This window comes from Terrapene carolina, unplaced genomic scaffold, assembly GCF_002925995.2.
Source record: "Terrapene carolina triunguis isolate 2854851 unplaced genomic scaffold, T_m_triunguis-2.0 Scaffold88, whole genome shotgun sequence".
In the NCBI taxonomy this organism is placed as follows: Eukaryota; Metazoa; Chordata; order Testudines; family Emydidae; genus Terrapene; species Terrapene triunguis.
In genome coordinates this window covers 18,779,223-18,794,400 of record NW_020664439.1, presented here as the reverse complement: position 1 = coordinate 18,794,400, position 15,178 = coordinate 18,779,223, and the positions used below count along the sequence as shown (strand labels likewise).

Genomic DNA, 15,178 nt, shown 5'->3' with positions numbered 1-15,178 from the left:
TGTCTATCCTTCCTGAGCAAGTTGTACCCATCCACACCAACATTCCAATCATGTTTATTATCCCACCAAGTTTCGGTGATGCCAACAATGTCATAGTTGTATTTATTTATTAGCACTTCGAGTTCTTCCTGCTTATTACCCATACTTCTCGCATTTGTATATAGGCATCTAAGATACTGATTTGATCTTGCCTCCCAGTTTTGCCCTGACTCTCCTTTCTCTCTGCCATTATAGCCCACGCTCCCTCCTATTTCCGACCCATTTCCCAGGTCTCCATGTTCCCCACTTACCTGTGGGCTTTGCTCACCTGTCCCTGTTGAATCTTGTTTAAAGCCCTCCTCACTAGGTTAGCCAGTCTGTGTCCAAATAGGGTCTTTCCTCTCCTCGAAAGGTGAACGCCATCTCTGCCTAGCAGTCCTTCCTGGAATAGCATCCCGTGGTCGAGGAAGCCAAAGCCCTCCTGGCGACACCATCTTCGCAGCCAGGCATTCACCTCCACGATGCACCTGTCTCTGCCCGGGCCCCTACCTTTGACAGGAAGAATCGAAGAGAATACCACCTGTGCTCCAAACTCCTTCACCTGTACTCCCAGAGCTCTGTAGTCCCTCTTGATCCGCTCAGTGTCACATCTCGCAGTATCATTTGTGCCCACATGGATAAGTAGCATGGGGTAGTAGTCAGAGGGCTGGATAATCCTCGACAATGCCTCCGTAACGTCTCGGATACGGGCCCCCCGGCAGGCAGCATACCTCCCGAGATAAAATGTCAGGGCGACAGATGGGCGCCTCCGTCCCCCTCAGAAGAGAGTCTCCGACCACCACTACCCTACGTTTCCTATTCGCAGTGGTGAAAGCAGACCTGCCAGCCTTAGGGGTACAAGGCTTCTCCTCTTCTACTGTATCAAGAAGAGCATAACGGTTACCTATTACCACGGCAGGAGGGTTCAGAGCAGGGGTGGTGCACTGCCTGCTGCCAGAAGTAACCAGCTGCCAGTGTCCACCCTGAGCCATCTCCTCCTCCACCAGTGGTGTGTCAGCAGTCCTGTGTACTGGGACAGCTACCTCAGCTGTCTCCACATGGACACTGTCCAGGAATTGCTCGTGGATTTGGATGCTCCTCAACCTAGCCACCTCCTCTTGTAGCTCCGCCACCTGCTGCCTGAGAGATTTCACCAGCAGGCACCTCTCACATTGGATGGTCCCCCTCAGCCTGGATGTCAGTAAGTGGGAATTGCAAATTACAGTCTCTGCAAAACCACACCAGGATCTGGGTAGAAGCATACATGCTCAGGCGCTCTGGCTACAGGCACAGGTGGAGGAGACAGAAGCAGTGCTGGCACAGGTGTTGGGGGTCTTCCTAACCATCGTAGGCCTCCCTCTGTCAAACTCCCTCTCAAATTCCCCAGTCTGCAGCCCCCTGTCCGCTATAAAAGTGATTTGTAATAATTCCCACTCCATGTGCAAATCTTTGACTGTCCCCTGAGTTGTCTCAAATACTTCATCTGATGTGTGTTCTGGCACAGCTTTACAAAAGAGTGAGTCTTTTTCAATTGAACAGTCACTCAGCCACCTCATAGAGTAAAAGCTATGCAATACCAGAGACACCAGGTGAGTTGTTAAGTAGACACATTCCCTCAATTTTGAAAGCAGCTGCTCTCTGACATCCTCAGTTGTATCACTAATAAAGTGTGAAACAGTGTAGTTTGACAAAGTCACTGTTTGCAGTTTGGTGATTGCTTGAAGACCTTTAACATTTGAAACCATGTCTCTTGGAAAGGAAAAAATGAGAGTCTATGTAATGGTTTGTGCATTATACTCTGCACAGTTTGTATAGCTATCAAATGAGAGGCATTTGTGTTGACATTACCAGTTTAAGTAATCAAGACTTGTTAATGTTTTTTCAAGGCTTTAAGCTTTTTCTGAAAAAAATGTTCAGGTTTATCTTCATTCATGTATGATTAGTTTCCAAATGTCACAACAGCTTTGAAGGCTTCATACTTTCATCAGGCATCACTTGGAAACACATTATAGTTTCAAATGAACTGATGTAAACCCATGTCATATTTGCCCTTGTATTTCTGCATTTTCTTTGTTCTTTTTGAGCTGTTATTAGCACAACTGTGTCCTTTTCATAGAATGATCTATCTTTCCTGAATCACTCCTTAGCTGGAAATGAACTCCAACACAGACTGAATTATCATGTCATATGTGCATAAATACATGCTGTTTGTTTTATACACTTACACATATTTTAAAATGGGATTTGTATTGTTTTGTGTAAGGCAAATCACAGTACAGTGCCACAGGTGGCTTGCGAGAGCCATTGTGGGCACAGGGAGGCCAAATTATGAAACTCTTTCTCTTACATAGAATCATAGATTGAAAAATGAATTTTCAGGAATACTTTTTGTCACTATTTGAGTACCTTCAGCGAATGAGACTGTTTGTTTGTTTTTTCTCAGTTGGGACTGCTGTTTTATGTTTCAGTATCTCAGTATATTTCCCACTTGGAGGCTCAAGCCTCCTGATTTATATATTAGGATTCAGAATATTCAGATCCCTTTAGCAAACCATTGTGTTAAAGTAACTTCTGTAATTAAAGAAAAGCATGCGTATATGTTAAATAGCTTTAACAGTGTATGTGTATATTTTAAATTGTAGAATTTAACAGCTTTAAGACGACTTATTGTTTCTAATAAGGATCTGAATTTTTTAAAATCCTAAACTGCTTCATGAAGCTCTCAAAATAACTATTTTTAGTAGTTATTTTTTATTCTTTAGTGCCTTTTTTTTTGGTAATTAGATATAGTGATTCTAAATTGATTATAGGTTGAATTGCATTTCTCCTTTATTAAAAATAAACTATTGTTCATTTCTGGTTTACTTTTGCCATGAATTTTTTGTGGAATATTTTCTTCTAAGGCCCCACAAAATGTTCAAGCTGTAGTACTGACATTTAAGTTGAATTTTGTAAAGGAAGTGAACAAAAGTTGCAACTACAATTTGAGGATTTTTCGTTAGTTGTGTTTTATTTAATCTCTCTGGAAGCAATTTGTGGACTTCACTACTTTTCTTTTGTGCATGCATGTGCAAAATTTTAAGGTCTGTATCCACTGATTGGTTGGAAGATTGGGAAAGAGGTGGTCTTCTTAGCTGAAGGCGACACATCAGACGCTGGCTCTACCATAAAATGGGCTAAAGAGTTAGGTAAGTGGCTTTTCAATTGTATAATGCTATAAAACAATTAGCCCTGTAAGGTGCTTCTTTATAGGGTCCTCTAGCTGGCTCCTGTTCACAGTATTAAGCTTCCATTTGTTCTCTTTAATAGATAAGTAATCTAGTTTCTTCTTCGAGTGCTCGTTCACATCCATTCCACATTACGTGTGCGCGCGCCGTGTGCACGAGCGTCGGAAACTTTTCCCTTAGCGACACTCGTCGGGCCGGCGGGGCCCCCACCTGAGTGGCACCACTGTGCCGTGCATATATATCCCTGCTGGCCCGACCCCCTCCAGTTCCTTCTTACCGTCCATGGCGGCGTTGGAACAACCTCTTGCGTTTGTACAAGAAGCAGTCCCTTAGCTTTAGAGTATTTAGCTGCTATCAATTCGTTAGCATTCCCTTGTTGTGGACACTTAATAGATTAGGTGCTTGGAGACTCCAGTACCCGCCCCGGGCCACGGGGCATGCCGCAGGCCCACAGGTTTAAGGCTTGCGCCACGTGCCGCAAGCCTATGCCGGTTAGTGACCCCCACGACTCCTGCCTACATTGCCTGGGGGAAGCACACCAAACAGAAAGGTGTAAGATTTGCAAAGCGTTTAAGCCTAGAACAAAGAAAGAGAGAGACTTTCATTTGAAGCAGTTGTTGATGGAGGCCGCGCTGCAGCCATCGGGCCTGGAGCGCCCGACGCCGGCTCTAGCCTCCTCGGTGCAGAGGGCCCCGGAGTCATCAAGAGACCCGGTGCCGGATAAGCACCGCAAGCCGTCGGCCTCAGAGCAAAGTAGGCCCCGGCACCGCTCATCCTCCCCGGTGCAGCCCAAGGCTAAACCAAAGGAAGGGCGCGGACGTTCCCCACAAAGGAGACCGGGACCGTTTAAGGGCCCGGGCACCGGGAAGAGCGTGATGGACGTTGTGCCGGCACCGGTGGCACCGGCACCACAAGTCACACTGAGTCCAGCCCTAAGGGAACTTAGTGAGGACAACGGGCTCAAGTGAGTAATAGATCAGCCCTCCATGCTTGACACCTTTGAGGCGGCGAAGGACCTCATCGGGTTGTCGGCGGTGAGCCCCCTCTCGGCCAGGCAGAAGCCTCCGGCACCCAGGCCTGGGGTGCCATCGAGGGGAAAGCCGGCAATGGTGCGCTGTTGGAGGACACCGTCCCGGCATCGGTCCTGGCGTTGGTCCCGGTCGAGCTTCGAGTCTGTGGACTCTCAGTTACCCCGATGCAGAGGGAAGTCTCGGTACTGGAGGCGAGTCAGCGCACAGGTTTAGTGCAAGGGATCCGATGCTCTCCGGCACCCCCCAGAGACTGGCACAGGAGAAGGCTAGCTGGTCATCACCGAAGGCTTCCAGAAGTCACCGGTCCAGGTCTCGGGAGCACCGATACCGGTCCTGTGAGCAGTGGTACCGGTCCTGTTCCCAATCGGCAAGAAGCTGCTCGTCGACCTCCCGCCGGCGCAGATCCACGGCACCACCGTGGCCTTCGCTTTCGGTGTCGCCGGAGTCCGGCGCCAACTCGGGCCAATACAGTTCCCGGCACCGGACAACAGAGAACACCAGGCTGGGTGGCAACCCCAGTGGGGACCGCCAGGACACTGACCCTTCTGGACCCCTTGGGCCTACCATCAGCGGCAGGGGGCTCCCTCCAGAGCCAGCTACTCGTTGCACCAGTCCTGGTCCCCGCACCGACACTCCTCCATATGGGAAGCTACAGTGTCCAGACCACCTGTACTTTCGCCGAGCGAGAGACTGGAGAAACCGGCACCGAGTCCAGTACCGCCCCAAGGTCAGCTGCCCCGGCCCGAGCCGGAAGCCCCTCCCTCGGGGGAGGGGGACCAAGGGGACCAGCAGGAGGAAGCCGAGCAGCTGCTGACCTCCTCGTCATCTCTGGATGAAGTGGTGGCAGGCACAGCGGTATCAGGGCCTCCGCCAACAGACCACAGAGTCCACCAAGAGCTGCTGCGTAAGGTTGCTCATAACTTGGGGTTAGAGGCCGAGGAGACGGTTGAGCAGGAGGACCCCATGGTGGACATTCTGAGTCCAGAAGGTCCATTCAGAATTGCGCTTCCGCTCATTAAGACCATACAGTCAAACTATACGACTGTATGGCAGACCCCGGCCTCCAGCGCTCCAACAGCCAAGGATGTGGAGTGCAAGTACTTTGCCCCATCAAAGGGGTACGACTTCTTGTTTTGCCACCCAAGCCCATGTTCCCTGGTAGTCTCGGCAGTAAACGAGAAAGAGCGCCATGGGCAGCAGTCCCAGGCCCCTAAGGCCAAGGAAGCGAAGTGCCTGGACCCGTTTGGCAGGAAGGTGTATTCCTCAGGGGGCCTCCAGTTGAGGATTGCTAATCAACAGGCCATCCTCAACAGGCATAACTTCAACTCCTGGGTGGCAGTGGGGACGTTTAAGGACAAACTCCCGCAGGGTTCCCAACAGGAGTTCACGGTGCTGGTAGACGAAGGCAAGGTCGTAGCGAAGACCTCTCTCCAGGCGTCCTTGGATGCGGCGGCCAGGACAATCGCATCTGGTGTGGTCATGTGACGCTCGGCGTGGCTTCAGGAGTCAGGTCTGCCGCCTGAGGTCCAGTACTCATTCCAGGACCTCCCCTTCGAAGGGTCCGGGCTCTTTTCGGACCAGACGGACGCAAAGCTACATAGCCTCAAGGACTCGAGGGCTACACTCAAGTCACTGGGTATGCACACCCTGGCGGCTCAAAGGAAGCCCTTCAAGCCGCAGCCTCCTCCTCAGTGTCACTACCATAGCTCCAATAGGCCGGGCCAGAGCCAAGGCCAACATAAGTCCCAGCCGGGCCCTAAACCAGGCTTTTGAAGGTGTGCCTGAGGACAGCATACCAGACCAATCACCGGATCTGTCCCCTTGTTTCCTGAACCGCATGTCCCGTTTCTCCCGTGCATGGTCCGGCATTCCGTCAGACCGTTGGGTGTTACACACGGTGCGAGGTGGATACGTGCTGCAGTTCTCCTCCCTGCCTACCCCTCAACCCCCTTCCCCGTCCCTCTTCAGGGACCCCTCTCACAAGCACCTCCTGGAAAAGGAGGTTCGCACTCTCCTAGAGGCGGGGGCGGTAGAGATGGTACCGAAAGACCTAAGGGGGAAAGGGTTCTACTCCCGATACTTCTTCATTCCCAAGGCCAAAGGAGGCCTTCAACCCATTCTAGACCAGCGCAGGCTCAACAAGTTCCTGGTCAAGACCCGGTACTGCATGGTCTCTCTGGGCTCCATCATCCCTTCCCTGGATCCGGGGGACTGGTACGCTGCTCTCGACATGAAAGACGCATACTTTCATATCGCCATCCACCCAGCGCATCGCCGATTCCTGCGTTTCACCGTAAACCAGGAACATTACCAGTTCACGGTTCTCCCGTTTGGCCTAGCTGCGGCCCCAAAGGTGTTCACAAAATGCATGGCAGTAGTGGCGGCCTTCTTACAGAGGCAGAGGATTCAAGTTTACCCGTACCTCGACAACTGGCTCCTGGCGGGCCGGTCCGAAGAGGAGGTTCGGTCCCACGTGCAGGTGGCCTTGAGACTATTCGGCACACTGGGGCTCCTGGTCAACATCCCCAAGTCCACGCTCATTCCAACGCAGAGAGTGGAATTCATAGGGGCTGTCCTAGCTGCGGTACAGGCAAAGGTGAGCCTTCCAGTATCACGATTCCTGGCCATCCAGCAAGCAGTGAACTCCCTGTGCCAGTTTCCCACTATAACGGCCAGATGCTGCCTGAGGCTGCTGGGCCACATGGCAGCATGCACACATGTGGTCAAGCACGCCAGACTGAAACTCCGAACGCTGCAGGCTTGGCTCGCCCGTGTATACGGCCCACGCAGGGACTCCCTGGACTTGGTAGTGACAGCCCCGGGGGACGTGCTAGACTCCTTGTGGTGGTGGCGGTCCCAGACTGTGGTTTACGACGGCATCCACTTTGCCGCACAATAGCCGGACCTGATGCTTGTGATGGATGCGTCAGACCTCGGATGGGGTGCTCACCTAGGGGACCTCAGGACTCGGGGCTTGTGGTCGGGAGCAGAGCCGTCGCTCCATATCAATGTGAAGGAGCTCAGGGCGGTTTGTTTAGCCTGCCAGACCTTGCACGCCACTTTGAGTGGTCACAGTGTGACAGTTCTGACAGACAACACGACCGCCATGTTTTATATAAACAAGCAGGGCGGAGCCCGTTCCTCGCCGCTCTGCCACGAGGCTCTCCTCCTTTGGAACTTTTGCATAGCCCACGCCATTCACCTTGAGGCGTCATATCTCCCGGGGGTGGGGAACGAACTGGCGGACCACCTCAGCAGGTTGTACCGCATGCATGAGTGGACGCTCAGGGCAGACGTGTTTTCGCTCTTCCACAAGTGGGGGTTTCCCTGGGTAGACTTATTTGCCACCAGAGGCAACGCCCAATGCCCGCAGTTCTGCTCGTTCCAGGGCCGCAGCCCGGGCTCAATAGCAGACGCATTCGCGATCACGTGGGGAGGGGAATTGAAATACGCCTTTCCCCCGCTTCCTCTGGTGCACAAGGTCCTGCTCAAGGTGCGCAGGGACAGGGCGGCAGTCATCCTTATCGTCCTGGCCTGGCCCCGCCAGCACTAGTTCACCACGCTCCTGGAGCTGTCGGTGGACGCCCCGGTAACCCTGTCCCTACACTGGGACCTCATCACGCAGGACGGAGGGCGACTCCTCCACCCTGACCTGCAATCACTACATCTGACGGCATGGAAGCTCTGTGGCTGAATGCTTTGGAGAGCCAGTGCTCCCTTCCCCTGCAGCAGGTTCTACTTGGTAGTAGGAAGCCCTCTACCAGGGCGACTTACCTGGCCAAGTGGAAGAGGTTCTCGTACTGGTGTGGGCCCCAACAGGTTCAGCCACGCCAGGTTCCGGTGCCGACCACTCTAGAGTACCTACTGCACCTCAAGCGGCAGGGGCTGGCCCCGTCCTCGATCAGAGTGCCTCTGGTGGCCATCTCCGCCTTCCACCCGGGGTTCAGGGGGCTTGGTGTTCTCCCAACCAATGGTGGGGCGGTTCCTTAAAGGACTGGAGAGGGTGTTCCCTTACTCACGCCCCCTGTCCCTCCATGAAATCTCAACTTAGTCCTTTCTAAGCTCATGGGGCCCCTGTTCGAGCCCCTCGCTACCTGCTCCCTCCTCCATCTTTCCTGGAAGGTGGCATTCCTGGTAGCCATCACCTCGCTCAGAAGGGTATCTGAGATGAGGGCACTCACCTCGGAGCCACCATATACAGTGTCTCATAAAGACAAGGTGCAGCTCCGTCCGCACCCCAAGTTCCTCCCAAAGGTGGTCTCACAATTCCATCTAGGCCAGGACATTTTTCTGCCGGTGTTTTTTCCCAAACTCCATTCGGACCCGAGTCACCACAGCCTGTACACCCTGGATGTCCATCAAGTGTTGGCATTCTACTTGGAGCGCACCAAGCCCTTTCGAAAATCCACGCAGCTGTTCGTGGCCGGGGCTGAGAGGATGAGAGGCCTCCCAGTGTCGGCGCAGCCAATCTCCTCCTGGATTACAGACTGCATTCAGGCGTGTTATGACCTCGCAGGTGTTCCGGCCCCGGCAGTCACGGCCCACTTGACCAGGGCGCAAGCAGCTTCAGCGGCTTTCCTGGCACAGGTCCCGATCCAGGAGATCTGCAGAGCAGCCACCTGGTCATCGGTGCATACCTTCATTACCCACTACGCGGTCAACCAGCAGGCCCGAGAGGATGCAGCAGTTGGTGGGGCGGTCCTCCAATCAATTGTTCTGTGACTCCTACCCTCCTCCAAAGGTAAGCTTGTAATTCACCTAATGTGGAATGGACGTGAACAAGCACTCGAAGAAGAAAAAACGGTTACCTACCTTTTCGTAACTGTTGTTCTTCGAGATGTGTTGTTCACATCCATTCCACCACCCGCCCTCCTACCCCTCTGTCGGAGTCGCCGGCAAGAAGGAACTGGAGGGTGCCGGGCCAGCAGGGGTATATGTGCACGGTGCACTGGCGCCACTCAGGCGGGGGCCCCGATGGGTGCCGCTAAGGGAGAAGTTCCTAATGTGGAATGGATGTGAACAACACATCTCAAAGAACAACAGTTACGAAAAGGTAGGTAACCGTTTTTTCTCCAGCATGGAGCCGTGAAATTGACAAGAAAGCCAGGCTGTCATCGGGGCAGGTGGGGGGACGGGCACCAGCTAGAGCCTGACTGCCCCTGGGCTCCCTGCTCCCAGCTAGGCTGCAACCATCCAACTCCCCCCGGGGATCCTGGCTGCTGCCTGGAGGCTCCTCCAGGGCCCGGCTGCTGCCCTAACACCGGGACTCTCAGCCCCCCACACTGTCCCTCTTAACTCAATGGAAGCACTCCTGGTGAGGACAGAAGAGGGTAGTGTGGACATCAACCACATCTACTGTAGACATCCCCATAGACTTCCAAATAGCCTAATGGTTAGTAATCTGTACTACCATAGAAGAGGCTTCTGTTCAGTTCCTGATTGTAGGGCCAGATCCTCAGTTCTTAGCCAAGCTGTGCTTGGTATGGGACCTGAGGTTCGGGGAGCAAGGAGAAGAGGGAAGGGGTTCTAAGCCACATTTCCACTCCATCTGTTTAGTCTCTTTTGTAACTTGATGCAGCCCTAAGGACTATTATCCCAACTGGGAATTATCAATTCACAGGGCACCCCAGCCATGCCCTTCTTCCCATGATGTCATCTGTGCTGGGTGATTTGGAATGGGTGAAGCCGCAAGGCCACTTAATAATTCCCTCCCACCAATGGAATCCCCAGCTGTCCGGTTAAGGCTTCTTTCTGATTGCCTGGCACTGTGGCCTAGTCTACACTGGGGGCGGGGGGGGGGGGGGACGAGCTAAGTCGGTCTACATTATGCAACTTCAGCTACGAAAATAGCGTAGCTGAAGTCAACATACTTAGAGCTACTTATTGCAGTGTCTTCACTGCGTTGGGGGAGCGTCAGCAGTCGACCTGTTGACTCCGCCTACACTCTCGCTCCGGTGGAGTACCGGAGTCGATGGGAGAGTGCTCGACAGTCGATTTATTGCGTCTTCACTAGACACGATAAATTGATCCCCGCTGGATCGATCGCTCTGGAGGTAAGTGTAAACATGCCCTGTCTAAGCACCACAGTGTAGCTAGAACAGGGTGCCAAGGATCTGGCCTGTAGTCTTGTTGGATCTTGGCTGGCAGTTACAGCTTATGGGGGAAGACATCCTTTTATGTTTCTCAACATCATCTCCAGCTTACTTAGAGTAGCATTATTAGCTTCCACAAGTCCCATACATATTTCCCTGACTAGAAGGAATTATCCTCGATACAAGATTTTGAGAGTGAGTGGGCTCTAGAGTGGTAGGGATATTTGAGGATGGTTGTGGATTTGGTTTCTTGATACTGGATAGTTCTCTTTCATGGGGATGATGGAATTGAAATTCAGAAAAATTTTGTTTTCTTAATATGTGCTAGGTGGACAATTTAGGAATCTTGACTGTAATAATTTATTAAGAAAAGTCTAAGTAAATAATGTAGTCAGTTGACTTTTTTGTGTGCACCCCTACAGATCTTTTCACCAGTGTAGATGAGACAGCAAGAATGGCACGAGGTGTGGTTGATTCTGAAGGAGTTTGTTTTGTTCCATCTTTTAGTGGTTTGCAGGTAAAAATATCATCCTTAATATGACACAAATGATTTTTTGTGTCCTGCTTAAACATTAATATCTGTAAATTTGCCCATTATCATGGTATCTATTCTGTTCTATTCAGGTTCTTGTTCCATGCCCATCACGGTGGTATCTGAGGGCCTCTGTGGTATCTGACCATCTAAAAACATTAATGAATGTATCCTCAAAAAAAACCACGTGAGGTAGGGAAATATTATTCCCATTTTACAGATGGGGAACTGAGGTACAGACAGATTAAGTGATTTGCCCAGTGTCACAAGAACTGAACCCAGATATCTTGCATCTCAGTCCAGTGCCTTGACCACCAGCTTATTCTTCCAAAGAACTGAGCTGGACTCAAATTGGTTTTATGCCATTTCTTTTCACAGCTACATTTCAAGAAAGCATTAATTACATGCTTAAGAACTTCCCTGAATAAGGATGCTTTCCTGAATTGGGGCCTTAAAACGTAGCACTAATGACTGTTTAACCAACTATGTGGCATATGGATTTAATTTTTAAAACTGTAGATTTCTATTTTCTTGTAGTTCTCAGTATGCACAACTCAATCTTGCTAAAATATACTAGAGGGTTGCTTCGCAGGCTGAGCTCACTGCACACACCAGGGGCTTTTAGCATTCTGCTGTTTCTCCCACAAGCTCCCTTTGCACCACCCTCTTCTTTTCCTGTATTTCAGGTATTCCTTGCAACTCCCCCTTTCCTCATGCCAGAGGCTTTGTGTATTCTCCCCTATACCAGGGTCCTCCATTCTCCTTCCATGCTCCTGTCCCCTCATACCATTGTCCACATTCTTCTCCTCCTGCAAGGTGCTCTGTATATCTCCCCCCTTAGGGGTTCTGTGTGCCCCCCCCCCCCCATTCTCCCTTTCCTTACATGCCAAGGTCTCTACATCCTCATTCATACCAAGAGCTGTGTGTGTTACTCCCTCCAGGCCAGAGGCTCTGTATGCCCTCCCACGTCCTCTTTCCCACTCTCAATTCTTATTTTTGTTTGTTTGTTTGTTTGTTTGTTTGTTTGGAGGGTGTCAGCATTTTAAATTGCATTGGGAGGATGGGCAGAGCTGTAGTGAGGGGTTATTTGCAATAATGCCATAGCCGTGTTTGTCCCAGGATATGAGAGTAACAAGATGGGTGAGATAATATCTTTTATTGAACCAACTTCTGTCGGTGGAAAGGACAAGCTTTCAAGCTTCACAGAGCTCTTCATCAGGTCTGGGGAAGGTAACCAGAGTGTTCAAGCTAAATGCAAGGTGGGACAGATGGTTACGCAAAAGGGGTCGCACATGTTGTAGGAGACCACTTAATTTTAAGTGGGCAATTAACACCGCTGCAGTCCTGGGGCCAAGGAGGGGGTAGTAGGCTGCAGGGTGTAAAAGCAGTGTCTCAGTTAAATCCATGGTTTTTAGTGTCGAGCAGAATTATGGATTTAAGTTCAGGCTCATCTTTTGAAGATGTTATCATTTTGAGGATGAGGACTGATAGGTCAGATACAGAGTGACCACTTTGTGTAAAATGTTCATCCACTGGTGATAGGGTGGGTATCTGTGTATGAGTTCATTTGAGAGTAGTGATCATGTGGGTGAAAACAGACAGTTGTTGGGGCATTTGATGTACAAGATGGGGTACACCACATGTTGTGATAGGCATGTGTAGGACCGTGGATCTTGAAAGGTATGTTGTGAAGGGTATTGATCATTGTAGCAGTGGAAATAAGTCTGTATGTTTTGCATCTGTTGTTCTGGCAGGACCTGGTGCCACTTTGTATTGGTGTGTCCTGGTCAATGGGGAGTTTGTTTCTGATGATGAGCTTGGCGAGGCTGGGGGGGTTGTTTGAAGGCCAGAAGAGGGAGTTTAGGAAAGATTTCTTTTGAGATGTGGTCCCTTTCGAGTATGGGTTGTAATTGTTTTATGATATCCTATATGGGTTCCAATGTGGAGTGGTAGGTGACAAGTAGTGGTTTGCAGTAGGTGGGATTTTTTTTCTTTATTGAAGCAGTATCTCTCCGGGTATTTGGGTGGCCCATTCCATGATGCAATCCGCTTCTCTGGTGGAATGTTCTTTTTTGGTAAAGTGTGTATCTTGGGCTTTATCCTTGGAGCATATTCTGTGGTATCTGAGTGTGTGGCTATAGATAACTGATTTCTTGATATGTCTGGGATGGTTATTGGATCTGTGAAGGTAAGTGTGGCGATCCATGGGTTTCTTCTATATACAGTAACTCCTCACTTAAAGACGCATTTTTCAGGAACATAACTACAACATTAAGTGAAACGATGTTAAGCGAATCAAATTTCCCCATAAGAATTAATGTAAATGGGGGAGTTAGGTTCCAGGGCAGCTTCCCCTACTCTGCAAGCACCAGAGGCGGGGGGTTCAACCTTCAGCCCGCCCACTCCACTCCTTCCCCCAAACCTCCACCCTTGACTGCCTCTTCTCCCTCCCATCTCCTCCCCCTTTACTTCGCTCACTGCATCCTGGCTCCTCCCCCCACCCTTCTAAACACCGCAAGCCAGCTGATTGCCGAGTTGGGGAGGGAGGGGGGAGGCGCGCAGAGTCCTCGCTCCTCCCGCCTCCCTTCTGCCCGGGGCAATCAGCTGGCTTGCCGCGTTCGGGAGGCAGGGGAGAGGGGGGAACAGCGAGGACTCGGCGTGCAGGCTCCCCCTCCCTCCCCTGCCTCCCGAAAGCGGCAAGCCAGCTGATTGCACTGGGCAGGAGGGAAGGGGGAGGAGCGAGGACTCAGCGCACCTCCCCCCTCTCTCCCCTGCCTCCCGAATGCCGCAAGCCGGCTGATTGCAGGAGGCAAGAGGGAGGGGGAGCCTGCGTGCCGAGTCCTCGCCCCTCCCTCCTGCCTCCAAAACGCCGCAAGCCAGCTGATTGCTGCCGGCAGGAGGCAGGGGGAGGAGGGGGAAGGCGCTGATCCTCAGAGTCTGCCAGCGGGCGGGAGGCACTGCGGGGGAGGGGGCAGTAGGGAGGCTGCCAGCTGTGGAGAAAGCAGGCGGCCAAACAATGTAAGAGTGGAGCATTGCACAACTTTAAATGAGTATGCTCCCTAATTGATCAGCAACGAAACAACGTTAAGTGGGACGACTTTAAGTGAGGAGTTACTGTAGTTGTCGGTAACATTCTATTGTTGTGGCTGATCATGGTGTCCAGGAAGTTGATGTTGGTGTTGGGAGTGTTCTAGAGAGAATTTGATGGATACGTGATGGTTGTTGAAGTTGGGTATTGCTAGGCTGGAAGGTGCTAATGGCTGCCATCAACTGGTTCTTTGATCTTTGGACAGTTTTATAGAGGCATTTGAAGCTGCCAGCTCTGCAAACTGGATGCAAGGAGCTCTGTGTGTCTCCCATTTTTCCCTTGCAGTTTTCCAGTTTCCATCACAACCAGTAGGGTTCCAACCATTGATGCTTAGAACATTCTCTGACATTTTGGGATAGATTGGATGTGGCATTCAAAAGTTGTCATGTTGCATCCAAAGAGAAATGTCATCAAGTTGAGCATAGAACCTCGCTTCGCTCTGCCAAAAACTACCTCTTTTCCCAATTTCCCCCAACTATCTAGTATAAGTTTTGGTTGTTAGTTTAAGTTACATGGTATCTTGTGACGGTTTTGCCACTTTTCTACATTAGATCCAAAAGTACAGTACTTAGTTTTGACAGGTATATGCCAGTCTGCCACACACTATTATTCCCACAGTCTATTTTTTAAAAAGCATCCCCATCTCTAAAGCACTAATGGGAAAAGGCAAAGAAAGGGGTGTGACGTTGTGCAGTCTATATGGTTTTATAAAAACATGATAATAAGTGAATATAATGTAACTGGGATAGTTTTATAAAGATTTGATAAGTGAATATAATGCAACTGGGATATGCTTCGTGCAAAAGGTCTCTTGTAAGGTATCATTACAAAGCTCATAATCTACTGAGTGTGATCATCCTATTTGTAGAAATGTACCACTCTTGTATCTAAAACTAGAAATATAAAACATAACTCTGAGGGCCTATTGTAATTATGTAAAATGTAGGCCATTAATGATGGTTTGGAATCTTGATGACTCCCATTAACCAGAACCATTGTCTGCAGATGGCTGTGTTTACCTGTTAGTCTTCCTATATATGTGTGTGCTGGCAAGTGGGCAATGAAGTCTTGCGGTGACATGTGATCATGTCACCTGAACTGGAATCCATCTTTAACCTGGTGCTTTTCCAGTGAGGGGGCGTGGAAACCCAGAGGGACAAAGGGTTCCCGCCTTATGCAAAAGATATATA

The 15,178-nt window shown here is 50.6% G+C and overlaps 1 protein-coding gene across 1 annotated transcript in view; it reads left to right on the top strand.

Moving 5' to 3' along the window:
* Positions 1 to 15,178, top strand: part of GK5 (glycerol kinase 5) — an 88,779-nt gene that overhangs the window by 55,529 nt on the left and 18,072 nt on the right. Inside the window, exons 11-12 of the mRNA XM_024211040.3 lie at positions 3,102 to 3,206; positions 10,791 to 10,885. Of these exons, the coding sequence (XP_024066808.2) occupies positions 3,102 to 3,206; positions 10,791 to 10,885 (200 nt within the window). The remainder of the gene's footprint in view (positions 1 to 3,101; positions 3,207 to 10,790; positions 10,886 to 15,178) is intronic.